Below are 25,982 nucleotides of genomic sequence, written 5' to 3' on the forward strand. Positions count from 1 at the left end.
GAAGGGACTTCACAGTGACTACCCAAGGGAGGTCATTCTCTCTCTCTCTCTCTCTCTCTCTCTCTCTCTCTCTCTCTCTCTCTCTCTCTCTCTCTCTCTCCCTCTCTCCCTCTCTCTCCTGCTGCTGCTGCTGGAGAGCTTGGAGAGACTTTTCTGATGCTGCTGATGTTGTCATTACCATTGAACTGGGATATCCCCATCTTGAACAGTTCCGACATTTCTCCCTTAACTCCCTAGTGACTCCTCCAGTTGTGTGGGTACAGGTATGAATGTGGAAGAGAAGAAAGGGGCCCCATTCCAAAGCCTGGGGAGACATTGGTCAATTCTAAAACGATTCTACTCTTCAAACCAGGAGAAAAGGGAGCCTCAAGAGCAGAGAAAACACCACCAAGTTAAGGCATAAATTAGTTTATTCCTTCTCAAAGTACATTCTAAGAGCCCAAAGATGCTGTTTGTTATGTTTTTTGCCTAATACAAGACTCATTATCTACCCACAGAGTAGGTTGGGAGGGGTCTCCCTGCCTATGCTTCCTGCTAGGGGCAATGCTGATGTTTGAGGTGGATCCTTTTAGCAAGGCCTCCGTTGGGTCTGACACTTAGGATGCCACAGCAGAAAGCTTTAGGAGCAAGACCCAGAAATTCTCCTACCCTGTGTTTAAGAGGGTACTGTGAGGTGGGGTGATTAGTGACTCAAGGGCCTCTCTAATGGTTACTTCCCTCTACCTGCTTCATTGAACCCTAACATCCATCCCTTCCTTCATGGTCAGTGAGTCTTCTGCCTCATTCCCTGGGCTCCATCACTCTTCTATAAAGATGCAGAAATGCCAGATGAGCTCAGCAGATGTCGGGGGGAGGGGTGTCCTTGATCCCTAATCATCTTCCAGATAGGTGTTAAGGACTTGGGACAGGGGAAGGAGGGCTGGAGGCTGGCAGAGTTGATAGGAGTTCCCACCTCAGGGTTCCAAGTCCCACTGGGAAATGTGCTCCTGGGCTGTAAAAGACCCCAGAACCAAGTGTCAAGGATCCAATCGGACCTCCCTTGGGCAGCCCATTTCAACCAGACCAGGCCAAATGGCAGGGTGCATTGAGAGGTACACAATGGGAAAGATACATCCTGGGGGGAATCTAGGAAGGGGATCTAGGAAGGGGGAGATGGTGACCCTCCTGCAAGGACATTACCTTGTTCTGGTGTCCCCAATGTTGCCCCCAGACTGCCACTTTTACCTGCTACTGATGCTTCATATTCTCATAATAGAATCATTTCAGATTGTCAGTCCAGGACAGTGACTAGTCATGGAACTGAGCTAGGGATTCTTCCACCGCCCATAACCCTGCTAAATCTAGAGACCAAAGAAGAACCAAGGGAACAGAGCTGTCTACCCAAAAGAGCCTTCACAGTGAGAATCAGCAGGAAGGTCCAGGAAGGAATTTCAAGATCAGTCCAGGGAGGAAGGAGGTAGAGGGGGGACAAGAGGCAAGAGAGGGAGCCAAGCCGGGAAGTCATTGCTTGGTATCCCTGCCCCCAATGAATGAAGGCTGGGAGAGGGATAGGCTAGAACTGTGAGATCTGGGCTGGGGTGGAATGGGAAAAGGGGGAGGGGACACCAGGGACCACTCACCAAACTGGCAAATATAACGGTTTCGGGTTTTGCAACGCTGGTCATTCCAGTTGAAGGCAGCAGATGCCTGCAGCTCCACACAATTCCCAAACCTGTAGAGTCCAGGCAAGGAGAAGTGAGAATCATCCTATGGAGAGTGATCAGGGTAGAGATTGGGGGAGTAGGGAACAGCCCCAACTCTTAGTTTATGGATCTACTGTGGATTAAATTGTCAACAATGTAGAAGATGCTGCCCCTCCCAAGACCCATAGGGCTAGCCAACACTGGATCATGGATGGAAGACCCCTGCTAATCACTGAAAGTCTCCATCCCCCCCCCAACAAATAGTTTTTTGTTCCTGTTTCTAGCCTCCCACCCCACAACCCCATTCAAAACTATTTCAGAGGATTCAAGAAACAATCCTCACCCATTTTATAAAAAGAAGTTACCAAAAAAATTTAAGGCAACAAAAGTGCTTCTGTTCTCCCAAGCTAATGATACTTCCTCCAGCCTTATAGGGAAAGAGGTGCCAAACTAAGAGAAACCAAAGGAATCAAATGAGATAAGGTGTATATAAGGGCTCTGTATATTTCCAAGTAGAAATAGCCAGCTATTAGATCCAAGACCCTGTGCCCAAGGGAATGCCCAAGGGCAGATATTTATTAAGGTATTAATATATTCTAAGGATTCAAAGAAAGGGAAAAGCACAATCTTTTCCCTCAAGGAGCTAATATTCTAAAGAGGAAAAGGCATTTGGGAATGTGAACTCAGAGAGGAAGCCAGGTTGGGGATAAGGATCTTGAGACCCCTATAGATGATTTCTGTTCTGCCAACTTTCTCCCCACCCCCGACTGTCAGGCCCCCAGATGATGATGTCAGGCAAGTTTGGAGATGGGTGGTCCCAAGCATAAATCTAGACCTGGAGCAGGCACTCGGTACATATCTACCATACACCAGTTCCACCTTCTGATCCAGATCTAACTCCCCCTTCTTCGGACTCTAAAGTTCACAGAGTTTCCTGTGCTCAGAGGGCCCTCTCCCTCATTTCTGTCTCTCCACTCCCCTCTACCCCCCAAATTCTGATCTGCCTTCAAGACTTGGAATCTCTTGGAAGCCTTTCCAACCTCCCCATGGGGCTGGTATTTTGGAGATATATGTCCAAGAAAAAGTAAAGTCCTTCATTTTTGCTCAGAGCCTTCCACATAATTAACATTTTTTGAATCGAGTTGAATTAAATATTATTTTGTCTCATTTTCTAATTGTTTCCCATTTTCCTGTCTTGTTTTCCAGTTAAAAAGAGAACTCTCAGAGGGCAGGGACTATATATTATATATACATCTCAGCAGTAATATTGGTCAGTTACCTGATGGCGAAAGGGCAAGGCCGCACAAAGACAGGACAGATTTTAGTCACCATCCATTGGCCTCTGGCCCTGGGACAACCCTCCTTATAGGAGTTAATTCATGATCAAGGTGGGCATTTACCCCCTTTGAAATTACCCTACACATTAGCTCTTGATTTGTTTTGTTGATTGTCTAGACTTGAGAAAGTGATGAAAGAAATGTTAATGAGGCAGATTAAATTTTTAAATTTATGTACTATATATCACATATGTGTCCATGGGTGTATGTATATTGTGTGTTAATATATAATGTATATCATAACATTTATTAATGTGATATATATCTGGACATACTTTTAAATTTAATAAGAAACATGTAAAACTATAAAACTTAAATATTATATGACATCTATAATATATAACATATATAATATATATACCCACAACACACTTTTAAGTTTAATCAGCATTATTAACATTTACTTCATTACTTTTTTTTTTTTTAGGTTTTTGCAAGGCAAAGGGGGTTAAGTGGCTTGCCCAAGGCCACACAGCTAGGTCATTATTAAGTGTCTGAGACTGGATTTGAATCCAGGTACTCCTGACTCCAGGGCTGGCGCTTTATCCACCTAGCCACCTAGCCACCCCCTCATTACTTTCTTAATAACTTTATTAACTTAATATATAAGTTTTCAAAACATCAATGAATCAAGAACTAAATGTAGAATAATTTTAAAAAAATACATACATATGGGGCAGCTAGGTGGTGCAGTAGATAGAGCACAGGCCCTGGAGTCAGGAGTACCTGAGTTCAAATCCGCCCTCAGACACTTAGTAATGACCTAGTTGTGTGGCCTTGGAGCCCACTTAACCCCATTGCCTTGCAAAAACTTAAAAAAAATACATAAATATGTATGTACACATACACATTTTTTTCCCCCTGGTGAGTTGTTAAATATTTACCAGCATGCCCTACTCCCCCTACCCCATGCATTCTCACCCCTGGTTGTCTGGCTGGCCAAAAGCAAAACTGGTGAAGGAGTAACGCTCTCCCGTAGCCCAACGGAAAGAGTCCTTGGATGTCTTGTAGGTCAGTCCTAAAGACAAGACAACACCATCAGGTCAGGTTCACCATCTGTCACTCTTGGGGTTGCTAATCAATAGTGAAGGGCAGGATTAGAAGGGACTGCCCCAGTGCCTTGAATCTATGGGCCCCATGCTTCCCTTTAACTTCACTGTTCTCTGCATGTCTTTATTGGAGGGCTCTTGCCCACAGAGGACCATTTCTTGTGTCAAAGCCTCTCAATATCTCCCGCTCAACATCCATAGGTTCCCCATCCCAAACATATACACGCTTTGTACCCTCTGTCAGCCTTCCTGATCTTGTGTGGAAGGCATTTCTTCTCCTCAACAGTTGGTCAGATTCCTAAAATGGCTCTAAATCTTCCCTGATTCCCTATTCCAAGATCCCTAAATCTGCCTATAGAACCTTCCCTGAGCTCTGGAAGTGGGGGGCGGGGGGGCGGTTCTGGGGATTCTCCAGAGCTCTATTCCTACTCCATCATTTCCAGTCACCATGCTCACCAATCCAGAAGTTCCTGGTCTCAAAGTCAACATCTGTCACCTCGTTGGTAGTTTCCAGGCGTCCCAGGTAGAAGGCGAGGATGTCCTGAACTTTTTGATTCTCAATCTGAGCCAGCATTCCACCTTTCTCCTATATGTCATTAGCCCTGTCACTGGTATCATCTTACCAGGGGAACCCAAGGCATCTGGGCTTCTCCTCAGAAAGACCCCAAGAGACCCCATTATCCACCCTCTGGGGGCAGCTAGGTGGCACAGTGGATAGAGCACCAGTCTTGGAGTCAGGAAGGCCTGAGTTCAAATTTGGCCTCAGACACTTATTACCTAGGTATGTGACCTTGAGCAAGTCACTTAACCCCCAATGCCTTGCCAAAAAAAAGAAAATCTCAGTGAATTTCCCCAACTATGTGGCACAGTGCTAGACTTGGAGTCAAGAAGACCTGAATTCAAATCTTGCTCAGTCTCTTGGTAACTGAGCCACCTTGGACAAACCAGTGAACTTCTATCTGTCTCTGCTTCTTCATCTATAAAATAAAAATAATAACATACCTATCTCTGGTGATTGTTCAGAAGATCAAATGAGATAATATTTGTAGGGAACTATGTAGAATGTAAAGCTCCATTTAAATGTTGGATACTACTATTAGTAGTAGTAAGATGTTACCCCTGAACAAAGCTTCAGGAGGAACCCTGGGACCAAGTAGCCAGTAAGGATGAACTATATATCCAACATGCCCTTCACCACTGGGGGTTCCACTCCCTGTTCTGCATCCAGGTTGCTTGACTAATCATTGTTTGGATGGGATGGGAGTCAACAATTTCATTCCTCTCAATGATTTGAAGGACCACCAAGACACCTAATTCCCTGCCATTGCCTCCTAAAGTCCTCCAGGTTTTGCCAGGCCCTGTAGTCTCTCAGAACTATGGTCTGATCTATTGAGGTTAATTAAATACCCCTGGGCCTTGCCATCCTTCCCATGGCACCATCTTTAGGACTTCCAGTTCTTTCCATTTTCCATGAAGCTAAATTTTCTTTTATATTCTCTTCTAATTAAAATGTAAGAAAAAAGTCTTCCTCCTGTCACCCAAGAGTCTCCTTAACTTAGATACCAGTAGGCAACACACAATAACCTAGTGAGTGTCTTTTCTCTCTCTATCTCTACTCCTTTAAATTGTCTATTTTTTCATCCTTTCAATTCAACCCCCCAATCTACTCAACATAATTGTGCAATCCGAGCACCAATTTCCAGGGAAAATGTCAGCTTCTCCAGGGCAAGGACTGATTGGCCTTTGTAATGCTAGCATTTGGCAAAATGTCTGCCATGTAATAATTAATTTTGGTTGAATTAAATTGAGTTAGACAGTTTCTCTTCTATGTAACTGTTGAATTCTTTAAGATCAGAAGTTGCTTCTGCAGTCACTCATTTCTTCCCAAATCTCCTAAAAGCTGATTGACAATTGACCAAACTAAAGTAGCCTCTTCAATGTCTCCCCCTCTGGGACTGGTTATCACAAGAATAAGGGGAACTGAATAGGCATTTTTAAAATGTGGACTATGATAAGCACTTTACATATTGTATGTCATTTGATCTTCATAATAACCCTTCAAAGTGCTATTATCTCCATTTTATGGTTGAAAAAACTCAGACAAAGAGGTTAAGTAACTTGTCTAGCATGACACATATAGTAATTTTTTTTAGGTTTTTTTTTTGCAAGGCAAATGGGGTTAAGTGGCTTGCCCAAGGCCACACAGCTAGGTCATTATTAAGTGTCTGAGGTCAGATTTGAACCCAGGTTCTCCTGACTCCAAGGCTGATGCTTTATCCACTACGCCACCTAGCCGCCCCTCTGTCATATATAGTAATTGAGGGAACTAAGTCTCAATCTAGGTTCTCAAAGACTCCAGAACTAGTCTTCTTTCCCCTGTATCATTGTGGTTCCCTTACACCACATCCTAGCCTAAGAAACTCCATTCATATAGACAGTAACACTTGAATATGTTCCAGCATTGGAGAAGATCCTCCCATCACCCCAAAGGGATTGTTGCTCATTTTCTTGGGGCTTCCTTTTATGACATCAGCCAGTGTAGAGACTTCAGCTTCTCCCCAGAGGACTCACATTCACAAAATATTTACTAAGTGTCCACTCTGTAAGAGATATTTTGCCTCCCTCCCTTTCACTAGGGCCCCAGGATCCAACTCCCACCCCAGAGGACCTCAGGAACGAGAGTTTCACCTGACATTTACTCTTGGCTCCATAGTAGGTGTCTGCTTCAGGGGAGATCATGAAGCAACTGCCATCTATCCAGAGATCACAGGCATGGAAGGGGAACTGGACCTTGACTGAGAGAAGAATGTGGACCCTTGGATGTCCATATGCCTTGACATGAGGTCAGGACAAGGAGGACCTGGGTTGCTCTGAGGGCTGTATCAGTCAACTGACAAATATTCAATAATTCCTATATGTCCAGCATCATGGCAAGTTCTGGGGTTACAGAGACAAAACTGGAACAATCCTTACCCTCAAGGAGTTTCCATTCTATCCAGGGAGATACCATGTCCTTGTTTCAGTACACAAAGAATAATAAATACAAAATAAATATGAAGTTGTTTGGGAGGGAGAGGAGGATTCGGGAAAAGGTTCATGTAGAAGGTGATAGCTGAATGGAGTCTTGAAGGAAGAAAAGAATTCTCTGACAAAGAAGTGAAGAGAAAATGTAAAGCAAGGAGATAGAAGATGGAGAGCCAAGGACTCCCACTAGGTGGGAAAAGGGGAGAAAGGCATTAATGCGGCTGGAAAGGGAACCTTGTCCCCATGCTCAGGAAGCTTCAAACACAGAGTCCTGGCAAGCTCAGCAGGCAAGGCCTGCCTTCCTTGAGGTCTGAGAGAGAACCCAAAGCCCCAGGTTTGACCTGGCTTTAGAGAGAAAGATCTGGAAAGCCATACTCACTTGCACACTCAGCTCCACCATAACCAACATCACAGAGACAGGAGCACTCCTCTGCCCGAAACTGGCCATGTTGACATCGGACACTGCAGCGCACTGTCAAGCACCAGGAGCATGAGTAAGCTGTCCCTGACCCAGGCCAGTTCCCCACTTCCACCCCTGCCCCCAGAGATCCGATACTCGTGGAACAACCTTTTGTTTATGTCAAAGAGTCTAATCTCATTACTTCCCTGAGCCATATCCCTCCCAGGCTGGAAGGAGGAGGCAAAAATTCAAGACCTGCTTTCCTCCTCAGTCAGACTAGAAGGAAATGAGGGAAGGGGATCCCTCAAACACAGGGCAAGGTTAGTGAAGGGTATGGGGGCCAGCATCCAACTCTGAGGTGAGTATGGCTCTGTCTTCCTGCCTAGTGGCTGTGTGGGAAGGAAGCCTCTTTGGTAAAAAGCAAGCATGGGATCCTATGACCTTGACGAGTATCTTCCTACTCTGAGACACCTGAGTAATTAATTCTTCCCTCCAATGCAACTGAATTCATCTTAATTACTTCTCAAATAATTTTCACATCATGAACGGCAAAGCGAATGTGAGGCTCATTTCCTTCTGCTTATCCCTGGCTTCCTATTGCTCGCCTAGGGTGGTAGTTGTCCCAGGTGCTGAATTGTCCATTTCAACGTAGTGTCTTTCTCTCCCTGCCCCTCGCCCCCTTCCTCATCTCCCACTCATTTCTCAATCTCTTCCAGCCTAGCTGTCTGCTCTACCCCCAAACCGAAACTTCTCTTCTTCAAAGTAACCACTGATAAATCCAACTGCCTTTCCTCAGTTGTCATTCTTTTTGACTTTTATCTTCATTTGAAAATGTATAACAACTGTTTCCTCCTGAATACCCTCTCCTCCCTTGGCTTCCATGATGCTTCTCTCCCTTGGTCTTTCTCCTACCTATCTGGCTACCCCTTCTTGGTCTTTGTTGGATCATTATCTACAATCCCACCTTCTGATCAAGGGAGGTTTTCTATGTTTTGTCCTAGACATTTTTCTCTTATAATAATCACATTAGCTGTCACTTTAAGGTTAGCAAAATTCTTAACAAATATCTCATTTAATTCTTATAACAACTCCAAGAGACGTAAAGAAATAGAGGTGGACAGATGTTCTCAGGGATAACAGCACAAATAAATGTCTAAAGCAGATTTGAACTAGATTTCAAGGTCCAGTACTTGTACAATTATTAAATAATAATTTAATAATTATCCCATCCATACAAATGACTCCTATATCCAACCTTAATCTCTGCTCTCTATTGAAAATCAATTCTAGTGTTATCCCTCTGCTGTTTCCTATTTATCCTATATATAGTTTGTTCTATTTATGTTTGTTTTCATCTTGTTTCCCCCATTAGATATTAAGCTCCTTGAGGGCAAGCACTGTTTTTTTATTGTATCGCCAGTGCTTAGCATAGTACATAGTATTTTTAGTCACATTCTGCTCTTTGTGTCCACATTTGGGGTCTTCTTGTATTAGACAGACACTAGACAATTTGCTATTTTCTTCTCCAGCTCATTTTACAGTTGAGGAAACTGAGTCTAAGTGACTTGCCCAAGTTTACACAATTAGTAAATCTCTAAGGTCTGATTTGAACTCAGGAAGATGAGTCTTCCTGACTCTAGGCCTGGAACTCTGTCTACTGCATTACCTGGCTGCTTACCAAGTACACGATAGGCATTTAATAAACATTTACTGATAGATTGAATGCTAGCTCTGCACAGCCAACTGCCTGCAAGGCATTTCTATGTCAACATGTATATCTCCAACTCAACATGCCCCAAACAGAACTTTCATAATCTTGAACCCAAACCTTTCCTGTCACCAAGGTTGCTTTTTTCTTCCAAAGACACCACCATCTTTCCAGTCACCCATTCTTTTTTTTCCCAGTCACCCATTCTTGATGCTTCCCTCTCTCACCCTTCTTATTTGACAAGTTTAATTAATTCTACCTCCACAAAACCTTTCCAATCCACTCCAAATTTTTGGCTCTTGCCTGGACTATAGCAAAAGTATTCTAATTGGACTTCCTGCCTCTAGTTTCTTTTGTCCACATAGCTATCAAAATAACCCTAAGGGGAAGGGCAGAGCCAAGATGGCAGTGTGAAGGAAGGAATTCCCAGAAACTTGTTCCCCAAAAAACTCCAAAAGCTGTCAAATTATGATTCAAGCCAAAATTTAGAGGGGCTAGAAAGACTAGAGAAAGACTGAGTGATGCAATTTCCCAGTTCAAGACAACTTAGAAGTTTTGCAGGAAAGATCTGTTCCACTGGGACTGGGGGTTGGAAAAAACTGCAGTGCAGCTGGGCTGGGTGCCTGGGTCCATGTCAGAAGGGGTGGTTTCCAGATCTGTTGGCCCAGGGATCTGGGGGACAGCTGGAAGAGGTGGTGAGAGAACTCTGCCGCATCAGAGTGAATGTGGAGCAGAGCTCCAGGTTCAGAGCAGCCCTGCAGTAAGAACCTGCAGTGGGAGTTGGCAGAGCTTGGGGGAGACTGCAGAGGTCTCTCTGCTCTCCCTGGGGCAGGACTCATCTGTTTGCCCACACTCAGATCCAGGTTGCAGTCTGGGCTCCCACAACATCACTATAGCTGAGCAGGGACCATCTTCACAGCTCCAGGACAGAGGGGAGGGTCTGAACACAGGCAAGAGAGCAGTCAGAGCCTCTCATAAGACCTTGGAGGAATTAAGGTCCCTGTGGGGTGTCCCCAAAATCCTCCAAAGCCTTGGGAGTGCAGTAAATCAGTCACAGGCTAAGGAGATGAGCAAACAACAGAAAAAGAAGAATCTGACCATAGAAAATTACTTTGGTCCCATGGAGGACTGAAATGCATACTCAGATGACTACAAAATCGAAACTTCTGTATCTAAAATCTCCAGGGGAAATAGAAAAATGGGCTCAGGCTATGAATGAGCCCAAAAAAGACTTTGAAAAGCAATTAAGGGAGGTAGAGGAAAAATTTGGAGGAGAAATGAGAGCAATACAGATAAATCATGAAAACCAAGTCAGCAACTTGGTGAAAGAAATACAAAAAATACTGAAGAAAATAACATATTAAAAACCAGTTTAGGCTAAATGGATAAAGCAACACAAAAGGCAAATGAGGAGAAGAATGTCTAAAAAAGCAGAACTGGCCAGCTGAAAAAGGAGATAAAATAACTCTCAGAAGAAAATAATTTCTTGAAATGCAGGATGGAACTAAAGGAAGCTGATGATTTTGTGAGAACTCAGGAAGAAATAAAACGATATCAAAAAATCAAAAATTAGAAGAAAATGTGAAATGTCTCATTGGAAAAACAACTGACTTTGAAAACAGATCCAGAAGAGATCATTTAAAAATTATTGGGCTAGAGTGGGTGGAGGCAGAGCCAAGATGGCAACAAGAGCAAATCGTGTCTTAGGCACTCTCTTATAAATCTTCGAAACTAAGGACTCTAGCTAAATTTTAGAGAGACAGAACCCACAGAGGGACCCAGCGAGGCAGTTCTCCTACTCAAGGTAACCTGGAAAAGAGCAGAAAGGCTCTGCTCCCCAGGGGTCGGAGGGGTGGCCTGCCAGAGCGAAAGAACTTCAGCCTCCCTGAGGCAGCCCCAGGGCACTGGAAGCCGTGGCTCACAGCAGCAGGGGAGTTTCCTGGCTTACGCCCCGGGGAACACCGGGCACGAATTGGGGGAACAGCTGTGGGACCTCTGCCAGAGCAAGCACATGGAGCCCAGCCCTCAGGGCACACAGCAAGCAGCTTGGCCAAGGCAGTCCAGATCCAGGAAACAGAAGCAGGTAGAGCCGGTAAGCAGGAGCCCCCAGGGCATGAGCCCATTGAACCTAGGGAGGGGAGTGAAGAGAGAGACTGCAGAACTCTGCCCCTGGAACAGGACTCTGGGCTTCTGACCACATCCAGATCCTGATCGCAGTCTAGGCCCCCCCATAGAACAGCAGGGCCCCCCCCCACCTCAGCCCTGTGGCAGAGGGGACGCATATTAGTCATTCACAGACCACGAGGGAGGACAGAGCCTCACACACTGAGATCCTTGTGGGAGTGTCCCAAAAGCTCAGGAAGCACCCCCAAAACAGGCTAAAGCTGGGAAAATGAGCAAGCAGAGAAAAAAGAGGACCACCATTGAGAAATATTTTGCCTGTGAGCCCAAGAAGGATCAAAACACTGGGTCTGAGGATGAAGAAGCACAAACTCCTGCATCTAAAGACTCCAAGAAAAAACAGAAATTGGACTCAGGCTATGACAGAGCTCAAAAAAGACTTTGAAAATCAAATGAGGGAGTTAGAAGAAAAACTGGGAAAAGAAATGAGATGCAGGAAAAACATGAAAATGAAGTCAGCAGCTTAGTCAAAGAAATCCAAAAAAATGCTGAAGAAAATAGCATGCTAAAAACCAGCTTAGGTCAAATGGATAAAACAGTTCAAGAAGTTATTGAGGAGAAGAATGCTTTAAAAAGCAGAATTGGGAGGTGGCTAGGTGGCACAGTGGATAAAGCACCGGCCTTGGAGTCAGGAGTACCTGGGTTCAAATCTGGTCTCAGACACTTAATATATTATTACCTAGCTGTGTGGCCTTTGGCAAGCCACTTAACCCCATTGCCTTGCAAAAAATCTAAAAAAAAAAAAAAAAAAAAAAAGCAGAATTGGCCAGATGGAAAAAGATAAGAAAACTCTCTGAGGCGAACAAATCCTTCAGACAAAGAATAGAATTCAGGGAGATTGATGAATTTACGAGAAATCAGGAATCAATACTTTAAAACTAATCTGGAGGAGTTACTTTAGGGTTCCTTCCTGGGAAGATTTGCATCCTCTTCATGGTGACCACTGTCTCTGAGCATTCCTAAGAGGATTGATCAACGCACAGACAGCACAGAGCCCACCCTCAGGGGACCTGTCCCTATGCCCTTCTTCCCCTGGGTCTATCTGTCTCTCCAGGCCCCCACAGAACTGGACCTCCCTGCTTCCTGGTTTGTTCAGGAGTCAGACTTTCCTCTGTGATAATGCCATTTCCAAAAAAAATCAAAGAAGAAAGAAGAAAGAAAGAAAGAGAAAAAGGAAGAAGGAAAGAAGAAAAAGAAAGGAAGAAGAGGAAGAAACCCTCTGTTTTTGCCCCAAATGAAAAAAATCTAATTACAACTCTATTTCCTTAGAGAGAATTTGATAATCTTCATCTCTAATAATTCTTAACTTCCTTTAAGGCTGATCTCAGTGCTCTCCTCTGTGAAGCCTATCCTGATCATCTTAGTTATCATCTTCGTGTTTCTTTGTCTCTCTCTATGTCTCTCTCTCTGTCTCTCTCTGTCTCTCTCTGTCTCTCTCTCTCTCTCTCTCTCTCTCTCTCTCTCTCTCTCTCTCTCTCTCCCTCTCTCCTCCCATCCCACCTCCTACTCTGTCTGTCCGTCCTTCCTTTCATCCTTCTCTCTCTCTCTCTCTATCCCTTCTCTTTCTCTCTCTCTCCTCTCCCTTCCTCTTCTCTCTTTGTTCCTCAGTATAACTGCCTTTCTCTTCCTTACTCTTTTTATTCATCTAATTTGTCTTTTCATCCCTCCCTCTTTCTATCCTTCCTTCTCTCTCTATCTCTATCTATCTATCTCTGTCTCTCCCTTCTCTTTTTCTATTTCTGTCTCTCCCTTTGTGTCTGTGTCTCTTTCCCTGTCCCCCTCTCTTTGTCTGTCTCTGTGTGTATGTCTCTCTAATCTCTCTTTTGTATACATATTGCATTCTGCCAGTTTGGAAGTTCCTCAAGAGCAGGAACCACTTTTCCTTTTGTCTTTGTGTCCCATATCTAGCTGTTACAAATTGCTGAGTTGCTTTGGCTCCTATGCCAGCATGCTACTTGCCATAGATGCCCCATGTTCATTGAGTCCTAGGCTCCCTGTGCCCCCCATCTTTGTTCATTCCAGACTCTGTACTACCCACAGACATTAAGGACACTCCTCACCTTGGCAGTATCTGCCAGTATAACCTGGGGGGCAGTCACAGTGACAGGTGCTGACATTGAGACGTCCGTTGTTCCGGCAACTCATCCGACACGGGTTTCTAGGTACCTCTGTTCAGAGAGGACACAGGGAATGAATGGGTACAACCCCACCAGGCCAGGCCAACTCTAAAGATGCCAGTATTTTCATGATGACAATTCTAAGGGCTAATGGCATCACGAAAGCAATGGAGGAAGAACAAGAGTAGAAATCATTGACTACTCATCAGAATATACATCACCCCCACACATCACTTCCATTCAGAAATTTTAACCTTCTCTGGTTCAGCAGGAAAATATACCAGAAATACCTGTCTATGAAGACACAAGCGAGGAAACAGAAGAGAGTGAAAAAGAGAACTGGGGGAACACTCACCACAGAGCCCACCACCATGATCCCAGGCTTTGAAACAGCCTGAGACACCAGCAGTACAGAGTGAGCACCAGGCCCCTTTTTTGTAAGGGACAATAGTCTTTCCATTCATCTCCCAGTTTCCCCTGAATGAGAAAACACAGTGACTCAGTGGTGTTGAAAAGGTTATTTAATCTCTGATCTATCTACCATGTACCATGTGCCATACATATAAGCACGATCAAGCCATTAACTAGGTCTGAAACCCAATTTCCTCAAGTAAAATGAGAAGATTGGGCTGGAATCAAGGATCCTCACTTAACCTGGAGTCCTACTGATCAATTTCCAAGGGTCTATAGATTTGTTTTAAAAATATTTCAATTATATTTTGATATGATTGGTTCCCTTTGCAATCCTTTGTATTTTATTTTATCATTTAAAAAACAGAACTCTAAGAAGGGATCCATGAGCTTCACCAGACTGATGGGTGAGGGCCCTTCAATGTCTAATTCTATGATGCTCTGAAAGGTCTGGTGACTCAGATGGGTGAATGGGGGACAAATTGGAAGCATTCATTATGGGTTGACCCCTCCACTCCTCCCCACCAACAACTAGTGCAAAAAGGTAAATTCCCTTTGTCTGATGGCGAGTCCCAGAAGGATGAATGTGAGCTGAACAATTCCCTCCCCCCAGATCCAGATATGGGGGGATCTTACCCAGGAGAATAGGCACAAGCAAATGCCTCCATCTCCATGAGGCCTATAGTGCACAGGTGTTTCCCACATCCCAGATGGCTTGAAGTGGCCCACACAAGCTGCAGGAAAAAGAGGAGGTCCAGACTTAGAGTCAATGGATATGGTCCATTCTCTCCCACATTGTCTGCCCCTTCTTGGCATGTCCCAAACCACCTCCACCCCTCCAGAAGACATGATGAGGTTCTTTCAAATTGAGGACCATACTGAAGCAATCAGAAAGAAGAATATATCTCAATTTCCACATCCCCCCCCCATCCACAACACACAGATTTCAGAAGAGCTTGTCTGGGAAAACTTTCTGAGGGAACTTAATGAGTCTCAAGTTGAAATGTGAAGGAAGACAGGGACAGCAAAGGGTAGTGAAGGCAGTATGGGGTGTCCCAGGCAGGTAGGTAGGGAACATGAGGGGCTAGGAGGACCAGGGTACTCTGCACAGCATGAATTTAGAGTTGGAAGAGATATCAGTGATGTTCTAGTCCAGCTTTTCCATTTTATTGATGAGGAAACTAAAGTTTATTGAGTTATAGTGACTTGTTCAAAGTCATGGAAGTAAGACCTGGTAGACTAGGTGGTACAGTGGGAAGAGGACCAGCCCTGGAGTCAGGAGGATCTGAGTTCAGATCTGACTGTGTCACAATCCTGGGCAAATCACTGAACCTAGTTTGCCTTGGTTTCCTTATCTGTAAAATGAGCTGGATTTGAACTCAAGACTTCTTGACTCCTGGCCCAACTATCTATCTGTTGACCTGCCTCTTATTGTTAGAATTATTTATTATTTAAAAACCTTCCCATCAATAAGAGACAATGAAGTGTAAAGAGCAAAGATTCTGAATTCAGATCTGGCTTAAAATTTTATCTGTATGGCTTTGGGATAGTCACTACATTTGTGACTCCCAGGTTCCTGGGTCCCAAGTGAGCACCTACCTGCGTGTAATGAGCACAGGTCATGTTGCTGGCACACTGAGCAGCTGAGTGGGTATACCATTGTCCCTCTCGAAACCATGAGGTGATCACATCAGTGAAGGAAGTGACCCCAGAGGGTAGGAGCTGTACATTCCAGCCCACCTGCAGGGCCTGGATCTGGGCAGGGAGCAGGACCTGGGCTGAGCAGCGGGCTGCCTGCTCCTGGGCCAGCCTGGCCAGCTGATCACTCCAGTCCTGAAGGAGAAACAGAGGCAGAGGACTCAGTCAGCAGGCCCCTTTGAGTTCCTCTGTGTGTGTGTATGTGTGTGTGTGTTACACGTGTGTACATTGGGACCAAAGGAGGGGGCATATAGGCATGGGGTACAGCTCCCAGACTCTCCCTGTCAACCCATTCAGGTTGCACAGAGCTCAGGGTCTCAGCAGGATTACTGTTCCACTAGAAAAGATCACAAATCTACATCTGTGTCACATTCCCCATAGACCACATACCTTGGATCCACTTCCAGAATTGAGTTACCATATATCACAAAACCCCTGAACCTTTTAAGCTAGCTTTAATTAATTCAATTGAATTAATTAAAATAATTAAATTTAATTAATTCAGCTTCTGCTTTGTAAGCATCTGGAGATAGACTTTTTTCTCCTCTCCCAGGCTAATGTTCCTGCTTGAACAAAAATGATAATTATTCCTCATTGATCTTACACCTTCACACCCCCACCCCCAACTACCACACACACACACACACACACACACACACACACACACACACACACACCACTGCTTCCATAAGATAGTTGAGAAGAAAGGGTTCATGTCCCCTAAGAAGTACATGGAAAATAAAGACCCTGAGAGGCTGAGTCCTCCAAGCAGGACCACAACTAAGGTGAAGCAGAAATTCATTTTATTTATAAATTTTCATTAAAATGAAAGTATTTAAAAATGAATATGTTTTTTGATGCCTTTTGCATTTACATCAATATCCAAATTCAGGGGGCAGCGACTGTACTTGGATTTTAGTGACAACTCAGATTAGCAACTAGTAAGGATCATAAATTAAAACAGGAACCAGATGGCAGCTTCATCCCTGCCAACACACACAACTGAATTTGTTTTTAAAAGTTAATCTGAGGGGTGGCTAGGTGGCACAGTGGATGGAGCACCAGCCCTAGAGTCAGGAGGACCTGAGTTCAATTCTGGTTTGAGAGTGAATTTCATACTGGGTGTCTTAGAGTTATGTCCTTTATTCCTTGAAAAGCTAGCTTCCAAGGTCACACAATGAAGTTCTGGTGTTCTTGGTAGCCCCTTAACCAGTGAAAATGATCAGGACTCCTTTGAACTTTGCAGAGTGATAAATAAAATAAAATAAGCACTAGATGATCTTTAGGGCTTCTTCCTGATTTCTTATTGTGATTCTGAAATGACTGTGACAGTGTCTGGGCAAGCAATAACAGGATAAAAAAATCCTTATTACCATCTATGAAACTTTGTACTGACCCTCAAAGCAATGACTCATTCTAGTATTTAGCATAGTGCCTGTCTAAAGATGAACATCAAGAAGGCTCCACTACTGAAGTTTGAACCCATTTTCCCTTGGATTCTGTATACATTTACTAGAAAGTATATCCCAGACTTTTGGGGGGATATTTTATACTAACTATTCTTACTATACCACTTTAGTAAATAGCCAGTTGATATCAATTGATAATCAATGGAGAAACGCCCTTTTAGGAGCCTGTGCATCAAAAGCATTAGAAAAATACCTTTTTCAAGGGTAAAAACATCACTTGTACAACAATATTCATAGCATTCTGTTTGTGGTGGCAAATAATTGGAATTCAAGTGAATATCCATCAATTGGGGAATGGCTTAGCAAGTTGTGGTATATATACGTTATGGAACACTATTGTTCTATTAGAAATCAGGAGGGATGGGAATTTAGAGAAGCCTAGAAGACTTGTATGAACTGATGCAAGATGAGCAGAACCAGAAGAACATTGTACACCCTAACAGCAACAGGGGGTGATGATCAACTTTAATGGACTCAGCAGTCAGGGACAATTTTAGGGTATCTGTGATGGAGAATACCATCTGAATCCAAAGAAAGAATTGTGTCATTTAAACAAAGACCAAAGACTATTACCTTCAATTAAAAAAAAAGTTATCCTATGTATTATGTAATTTTGCTATCTCTTATATTATATTTTTTCCTTAAAGATATGATTTTTCTCTCAACACATTCAATTTTGAGCAATGTAAAGGATGGAAAAATGTAAAGATTATCAGTCTGCCTTCTGGGGAGGAGGGAAGCAATGTTGGAGGAAAAAATTGTAAAATTCAAGACATTACAAAAAATGATAGAAAGAACCTACTATTGTATATAATTGGAAAACAAATAAAAATATTTATATTAAGAAAAAATGACCCTAAATTTAAAAAAAAAAGAAAAGAAAATACCTTTTTCAAATCAGAGACACTTAGAGGGAGAGAAGTAGTAAAATCCTTATGAGGACCCCACCTGCCATTTTGAATGGAGGTTTAGGAAAATAGTCTTAGAGCTTGTCCTACATTTAAAAAGAAAAACCAGCTGTATAAATAGTCCCACATTCATGTGCAATTCCCATTTTCTATTCTACTTCGACTATGAAAATGTTCGTTTTATTTGGCATTGACTCAGTTTAAAATAATTTTTATTTAGTGTATGATTTTTGGCAAATGATAAGATGAATTACATAGAGAACCCTAGAGAGTCAACTAAAAAAATTCATCAAAACAATGACAAATTTCAACCAAGCTGCAAGACATAAAGTTAACCCATCAAATCAGCCATATTTCTGTACATTATCAACAATATCCAGCAGAAAAAATTAGGAAGAGAAGTAGCTTTTAAGATAGCTACAGTTAGCATAAAATACTTTGGAATCTATTTGCCAAGACAAATAAAGACATCTTTTAAATAATCAGAGAAATATTAATTTTGTATGGGCCAACATAATAAAAGGTACATTTCCTAAATTAATTTACCTTTTCAGAACCATGCCAGTCAAACTTCCCTTAAAGAATTGTTTTACAGAATTAGAAAAAAATAAAACTCAGTTGGAGGAACAAAAAGAGAAAAATATTAAAGGAACCAATTTTTTAAATGATAAAATAAATAATCCACTAGTATTCAATCTCAATGTATACTACAAAACTGTAATCATCAAAACTATTTGGTGCTGGATAAGAAATAGATTGATCAGCAGAACAGATTACCCTATAGGTAGAAGCAAATGAGTATAATTTTTAATTAAATAGCGAGTTCTTACCTCAATAAATATTAAAATAAAAACTTACTATTCATTATATACTCACAGTATACACTGTGAGATGCTGGTCTAAACCTCGAACCAGAGGAAGGCTTGGACAAACTACCGACCTACAGGTAGGTTTAGACCAGCATCTCACAGCGTATGCCAAGATAAGCTCAAAATGGCTGCATCGTTTAGACAAAAAGGATAACAACATAAGCAAATTAGCAGAAAGTTGAAATTACCTGGAAGATCTATGGATAGAGGAAGAATTCATGACCAAATGTAGCAGAGAAATTCACAGAAAATAAAGAGTATAATTTTGATTATATAAATTAAAAATTTATCCCCAAAAGTGATCAAAATCAATGCAGGTAAAATAAGAATAAAATAAGGAAACTTGAGGGGGGAAAAGTCTTTGCAGCAAAGTCTCTGATAAGTTTCTAAACTATAGAGGGAATTGCAGTGGATACCGTCTACCTTGGACAGCTCCAGGTACTTTGACCTTGGCAGTGACCCTAATCGTGGGGCTACATCCGTGGAGGAGGCGCAAGTGAGTTTAGCGACAGGGAAGGGAGAGGAGACCTGGGAACAAAGGAGACAGGATTCTCCCACCCCCACCTCCTGGGAACTTCACCTCCAGGCATTCAAGGTCATTGCTGAGCTGGGAAGGCATTTATGGCCTGTCTCCCAGCCTCCACAGCTGGGGGCTGAACCAGCCAGCTGGATGATGACTTTGAATGCTCACTCTCCAGGGAAGCGGCCAGGGAGAACCCCTCCCACCCTTTGGGAGCTCCCCAACACTCCATTGCACCGGGGCCCACGAGCAAGAACCCTGGGGCTTTGGAGAACCCATGCCTCTGCCTTTACTCATTCTGGTCTCTTTGGGACTAGAGCCTGGAGGATGATACCTTCTCTGGGCATCTCCCCCAGGAGCAAGCCAGGGTGGGGTCCAGGTACCCTTGCCTACAGTTTTCCCTCATCTGAAATTGGAAGTTCTCCAGGTGCAGGGGAAATCAGCAGTATGTAGTCTCTTCCTTCCCAGACCTCGTAGCAGGGAAAAAACCTCAGGCTGGGAGCCCAGACTCTCTTAGGAAATCTTCCAAAGAAAGAATAAAGAGGGAGATGAAACTGTGGGGATGCCTCCACTCCAGAAGTTTCTGGCTGATGCAGGAGATAGACTCAGCTACCCCAGTACTCTTGCCCAAGCCCTCCCCGGGTTGTTTGCAGTGACTAGACTCCTCCATTATTCCCCAAGTAAAGTCCCTGGCCCACTGAACCAGCCTTGCCTTTATCACTTACTGATACCCCATCCCTGGAGCCAAGTGCGGGCCAAGAGAGACAAATAATGGGGGTTTTAGGATCATATGAGAAGTCCCAGGATAATTTATTCAGGAAGGGCACCTCAAGAAGTCAGTCTTACCCAAAGACCTTGTCACAACTTCCTCCCTGGACTTATAGATATAATCCCCATGTAGAGATTCTCTCTCTCTCTCTCTCTCTCTCTCTCTCTCTCTCTCTCTCTCTCTCTCTCTCTCTCTCTCCCATACCTACCCATAGGTCTTAGTTTGTCCAGGCCTTCCTCTGTTTCGAGAGAGGCGATGATATCTGAGAAGGGGTGTTGTGAGGATCAAATGAGATAATACATATGCAATGCCTTGTCAACCTTAAAACCGAGTTATATAAATGCTAGCTATTTTTATTTGCTACAGGGGCAGGAAGGATTCAGTTCTCCTGAGAGTGAGCACACACACACACACACACACACACACACACACACACACACACACACACACACACACACACACACACACACACACACACGCGCGCACACACACACACACACACACACACACACACACACACACACACACACACACACACACACACACACACACACACACACACACACAATCCCCCCTAGCTGGAACTAATTCTGACAGGATCAGCGAAGCATGAGGCCTGGGGCTAAGCACGGAGAGCTCAGCCACCCGGAGCAGGGAGAGAGAGAAGCCATCCTGGGACCCTAGGCCAAGCCTCTAGCAAAGCCCTGCATCATCTCCATCACCCTCCCAGAGCACAGAGAAAGAACCTGGCTCCCTCCAGGACCACATTTGGCCTCCTGACTGGCATATCTTGGCCAGGACCACCAGCCCACTCACTGCCCAGGGCCCCAGGAGGTGGGCTGAGGCCCTCCTCCACTCCCCACCAACTCCAGAAGGACTGGGGCAGACAGGCCAACCAAGGGACTCACCATAACTCCCCCCCGCACCCCAGGAGAGGAGAACCCTATGCTCCCTCAGTAACAAGTTCAGCAGTCCTCCTTGGAAAACTGTCTGCTTCAGTGCCAGCCCAGCCTCAGTCCAATTAAAGACTGTCTACACCCTATGTTTAAATGGGGAACAAGAGGCACAGACAGATTCCAAAGTCACCCTCACCTCTGTCAGACCTCACATAGTTTCTGTTGGCCCCCTGCAATACCCTCAGACAATATTTTATATTTATTATTCATTCAGTAAACATTAAGTATCTACTGTATGTCAAAAAAAAAAAAAAGCCAATGGCCTAGAGGCAGGAGAAATGATTTGAAGCTAGTCAGTTAAGCACCATGGCTTCATGATCACCCAGTTCAGCTCCTGATGCACTCCCTCCCCAAATTATCTTGCATTCATTTTGCTTACATTATTATTCATATATAATATATAGTATATAGCATATTATATATTGTCTATATTATATATACATATAAAATTTATGTTTATTATATAGAGAGTATATTTTTATAATACACACATCCACATATTGTACATGTGGACATATGTGTATGCATATATTTCTCTAAGCACAAGTTATCTTTTCTTCTTAGAATAAAAGATCTTTAAAAACAAAAATTTTGTTTTGTTTTTTCCTTGTAAGTTCAGCACCTCATATGGTAGCTCAATAAATGCTTGTGGACAGAGGAGATTATCTTTCCTAGACCATAAATTCCCCCAGCTCAGATGCTCTGTTTTACCTAAATTTCCACTTCCCCTCCATCACTTAGCCAGCTGTTGAGCTAATTATCTAAATGCTGGTTGAATGGAACAGAACTGAGCCTTCTCTTTACCAGAAAACACTCTGAATCTCTTTAGCCTTTCTTCATGCTAAGGTTCTATTTTGCAACACCTTGGGTCCTCCTCACTGTCCTTTTCCCAGACCTTCCCTATTCAATCCCAGAAGTTAGGGAGAGTGGGGCTGGATGGGGAAGGCAGACTCATAATTGTGAGATGAAAATAGCCACATCCTAATTAGTGTAAATAAGTGGAAGGCAAGTTGTTGCATTGCTTGAATTTCTGCTGCCTATTGATTTGCATTGGGTCAGAACCAATAGCCGTATTTTATAGAATCATAACTTTAAATAGTGTGAATTCGAATACATGCTATCACACAAATAACATTAATCCAGGACCTGGCTATGGAAATGCAAGCTATTATAATTAATATTATTATTCTGACAACTCACCATCCTCTGCATGTTGGCAGCTGGCGGGTGGACCTTGCTCCGAAGTCTGTTGTGTAGGGCAAGAAGCAAGAAACTTTCCTTCAAGCTCAAAGCTGGGATGAGCAGCGGCGGAGCAAATGGACACACAGACACACAGACAGACAGACCACAGTCAGTCAAGGATGCAGGGAGGCCAATTCAAAAGCCCAGAGCCCAGCGGGTCTCCTGGAGCAGTAGGGCCTCGACTCTTGTCTCCCAGATTGCAACAGGAGGTAAGCAGATCTCCATGGTGATGGGGAAGGGGGAGACGGGGAGGAGGAAGGGGTGGGGAAGCAGGACACAAAGGGACAGAGACAGACAGAGACAGAGAGGGGGGCCAGGGGCTGAGGCTGCAAGGGCTTTTCTTTCTTAGGGACCACTAAAAGGATGGTAGAGGGGAATGATCACAAGAAATCAAGGATCATCATCCCCAAGGATTTAAGGAATGAGATGAAAGAAAATAGGAAAGCCTCCAAAGACTGTCTACTGGAGACCCCATAGGCAGGAAGAAAGAGATGCCAAATGACTCCTCCTTGGAAGTCCGAAGGATACACAGCTAAAATGAGGTGGGATTCTCAGGACCACTCCCCACCCCTCCTCCCAGCCTACACTTGGACCAGGGAGGCTCCCTAGGAACACTCTAGGAAGCAGGGAAGATGAGGAATCCAAACAGCAGACCCTGGGAGATGGTAGGAATGTTTGGAGATTAATAGGACTCAACGTGTGAATACATGAAATCCCCCAAACCCCCACAATTTGCATTTAGTGGAATCTGATTTGCATGTAGTTTGCATAACTCTGGCTGTCTATTTCTTGGCAAGTTTCAAATGGGGGAAAAATACTGTAATTAAAGTGTGTTTGAATCCTGGCTTTGCCACCCCCTTGGCTTTGAGCAAGTCACTTAACCTTTGAGCCATGTAAAATGGAAGAGGAGGTGGGCTAACTGGTCTCAAATGTTTCTAGCTCTCTGCCAACTCAAAAAACTTCATCATCAAATGCACAAAGACAGAAATATTAAATGCATCCTTTTCAGATCATGATGCAATAAAAATCACATGCAATAAAGGGCAATGGGGGGGGGACAGCTAGGTGGCACAGTGAATAGAGCACCAGCCCTGGAGTCAGGAGGACCTGAGTTCAAAACCAGCCTCAGACACTTAATAATTGCCTAATTGGGTGACCTTGGCAAGTCACTTTAACCCCATTGCCTTGCAAAACAAAAAACTAAAATAAAATAAAAGACCATGGGGAGGGAGACTTAAAACTATTTGGAAACTAAATAACCTAACTTTAAAGAATGAATGGATCGATTAAACCAACTCATGGCTTGGTTTTTCTCCTTTTGGATCATCATCTTCCACCTGAAGAAAGTGTGGAGACAGCCCATAACAAGGGAGTGGGGTCCTCGAAGCTAAATCCTCAGCCCCCGGTTGGATGGTCACTGCCTGTACTTTTCTCCCCTTGAACCCTGAGCTCTGTCCTGGTCTCTTGGTTGTTCAATTCAGGTTAGAAAGTTAAATTGAATCAATCCCAGCCTTGGAATTGATTGAAGTTCCTCCAGGCTCAAGAAACCACAGGAACAGGCACTCGGAACATGGTTACCATTCTGTCCTGATCCATTTTGGACCCTCTAGCCCCCAACCTCCACTGATCATTCAATGCTCATCTTTACCATTGTCTCCTTCTGGGAAATTCGGTGAAGTGGTCCCTCAGGGATCAGACCCCTACCCTGGGAAGAAGAGGGGGTTCTCTGTGGTCCCTAAATCTTATCCTATGGGGCTTGGGACATCTCCTGCCTCTTCCTCCACAGCCCAGACTTCCACAGTTTCCATACCTCCCTTCTCCCCAATTCCCATTACCTTGATAGAGAGGAACATCCTTCTGTAGTTGGGGCGTTTGGATTTCTGCCCATATAAAGTGAAGGAAAGTCAGGAGCAAGGTCAGAAGCCTGTGGCACAACCCCCATGGTCCTTGCATGTGGGGCAGCTCCCACTTGGGCTCTGGATAAGTGGATATAGGCTGGGCAGAGCAGGCACTGGGAGTCACTGGGGCTCCAAGCTCTTCTCTTGTCTCCTTTCCCAGAGCTGGTTCCCAAGTACTCACATCTATTCAAAACTTTAGACAGTCTGGGCTGGGCAGGGAGAGACAAAAGGGAGAGACTCTGTTGAGTAATCACTCTGTCCAAACGGTTGTTGGCTTCTTGAAAGGAGAGAGGCAAAATCGAGACAGACAGAGTCTGTGGAAAAGCTCTCTGTCCAGTCAGCCCAGTGTGCACTGACCCGGCCCCTGCTAATCACTGGAGGGCTGTTAGAATGCTGGGGAGTCCTGGAGGTCCCTGTTGATTGGCTGGAAGACATTCCAAGACAGCCGATTAATGAGAGGGTGGCTAGGGGACTAGGGGGTGCCTGTTAGGCATCTGAGTCCATTCACCAACTCCTGCCAGGGGGCACCCCCCAACTCCCCCCCAAGTCAAAGAAAAGAATATTGGGGATTAGGTAGACCGGTTATGTTGGGAGGTTGGAAGGACTGGGCAAGACCCCAGGGGAATTCTTCTCTTTCCCAGGGAGCTCACTCAACCTTGCCATGAATTAAACATGGGCAGAAGGTAACAGCACACCGTGCCATCTGAAAGGGCAGGCAGCTCCCCTCACAAGGCTGGGAGGACCCAGCTCCTGGGAGAGCTGAGAAGGGAATGAGAGTGGGAGGAGGTGATAATAAAAGGAGAATGGAGCAGAGAGGAGCAGGGTCAGGATTGTACTGGTGCCAAAGGAGATCAGAGAGGAGGAGCAGAGGGGCTGCCTCAGTATTCATTGAATCTAAACTTTTCTCCAAAAAGAGAAAAACCAGGCCATGGATTGGGTCAATTGATCCATTCTTTTTTTATATATATATTTTTGCAAGGCAATGGGGTTACATGACTTGCCCAAGGCCACACAGCTAGGTCATTACTAAGTGTCTGAGGCCGGATTTGAACTCAGGTCCTCCTGACTCCAGGGCCGGTGCTCTATCCACTGTGCCACCTAGCTGCCCCAATCCATTAATTCTTTAAAATTAGTCTGGACCCCAGAGCTGAGTCTCCCAACTTTGGTGTGGCACCCCTGGGAGAGAGCAAGAAAAAAGCCTTGGTTTAAAGGAACGGGAGGAAAATTCAGGAAAAGTCAAAACAGAGTCCAATAAAGAGCTGTTTCAGGTACCATTGGGTGGCCATGTTTCTGGATGCTTCTAGGGGACAAATAACCTAGAGGTGTTTCCGGGGTTGGATGGGACACTTGGACCCTAGAGCCCCCAAATTACACATTCCCTCTGGGCTAGATCTCAAATGAGAATTACTTTGTAAAGGGTTCAGCTTAATAAATTATTGTTCACTTTCCTCCCTTCCCAGGGTCCAAAATATACATCAGTGCAGGACAGTCCAATAAAGGTGGGAGTTGGGCTCTCCCTTGCCTTCTTCCTGCCAGGAGGACGATCGGTGATTGCAACATTGCAGGCAAGGACCTCCTAGGCCACCACTCTGATCTGAAGTGGGGTGGAGAGGGAAGAGGGAGAAGAGGCGAGAAGGTGCAGTTTGGGTGTCTGTGTGTGTGTGTGTGTAAAAGGACAAACACGTCTAGATTGGATGTCCATGTCACAAGACACAAACCAGCCCAATGACAAGCAGCCTTGCCC

At 44.2% G+C, this 25,982-nt stretch overlaps 1 protein-coding gene across 1 annotated transcript; it reads right to left on the reverse strand.

Moving 5' to 3' along the window:
- Positions 1 to 392: 392 nt before the first annotated feature.
- Positions 393 to 24,569, reverse strand: LOC141513200 (C-type lectin domain family 18 member A-like). Its single transcript, XM_074222813.1, has 12 exons — positions 24,176 to 24,569; positions 22,299 to 22,390; positions 15,509 to 15,742; positions 14,546 to 14,643; positions 13,854 to 13,975; positions 13,442 to 13,549; positions 7,472 to 7,564; positions 6,757 to 6,863; positions 4,525 to 4,654; positions 3,941 to 4,037; positions 1,620 to 1,711; positions 393 to 991 (listed from the first exon to the last, which is right to left on the reverse strand). Exons 1-12 carry the CDS (start codon positions 24,291 to 24,293, stop codon positions 954 to 956), a joined length of 1,329 nt encoding a protein of 442 aa, XP_074078914.1. The 5' UTR covers positions 24,294 to 24,569; the 3' UTR covers positions 393 to 953.
- Between the last annotated feature and the right edge of the window lie 1,413 nt (positions 24,570 to 25,982).

Source organism: Macrotis lagotis, chromosome 1 (genome assembly GCF_037893015.1).
Source record: "Macrotis lagotis isolate mMagLag1 chromosome 1, bilby.v1.9.chrom.fasta, whole genome shotgun sequence".
Taxonomy (NCBI): domain Eukaryota; kingdom Metazoa; phylum Chordata; class Mammalia; order Peramelemorphia; family Peramelidae; genus Macrotis; species Macrotis lagotis.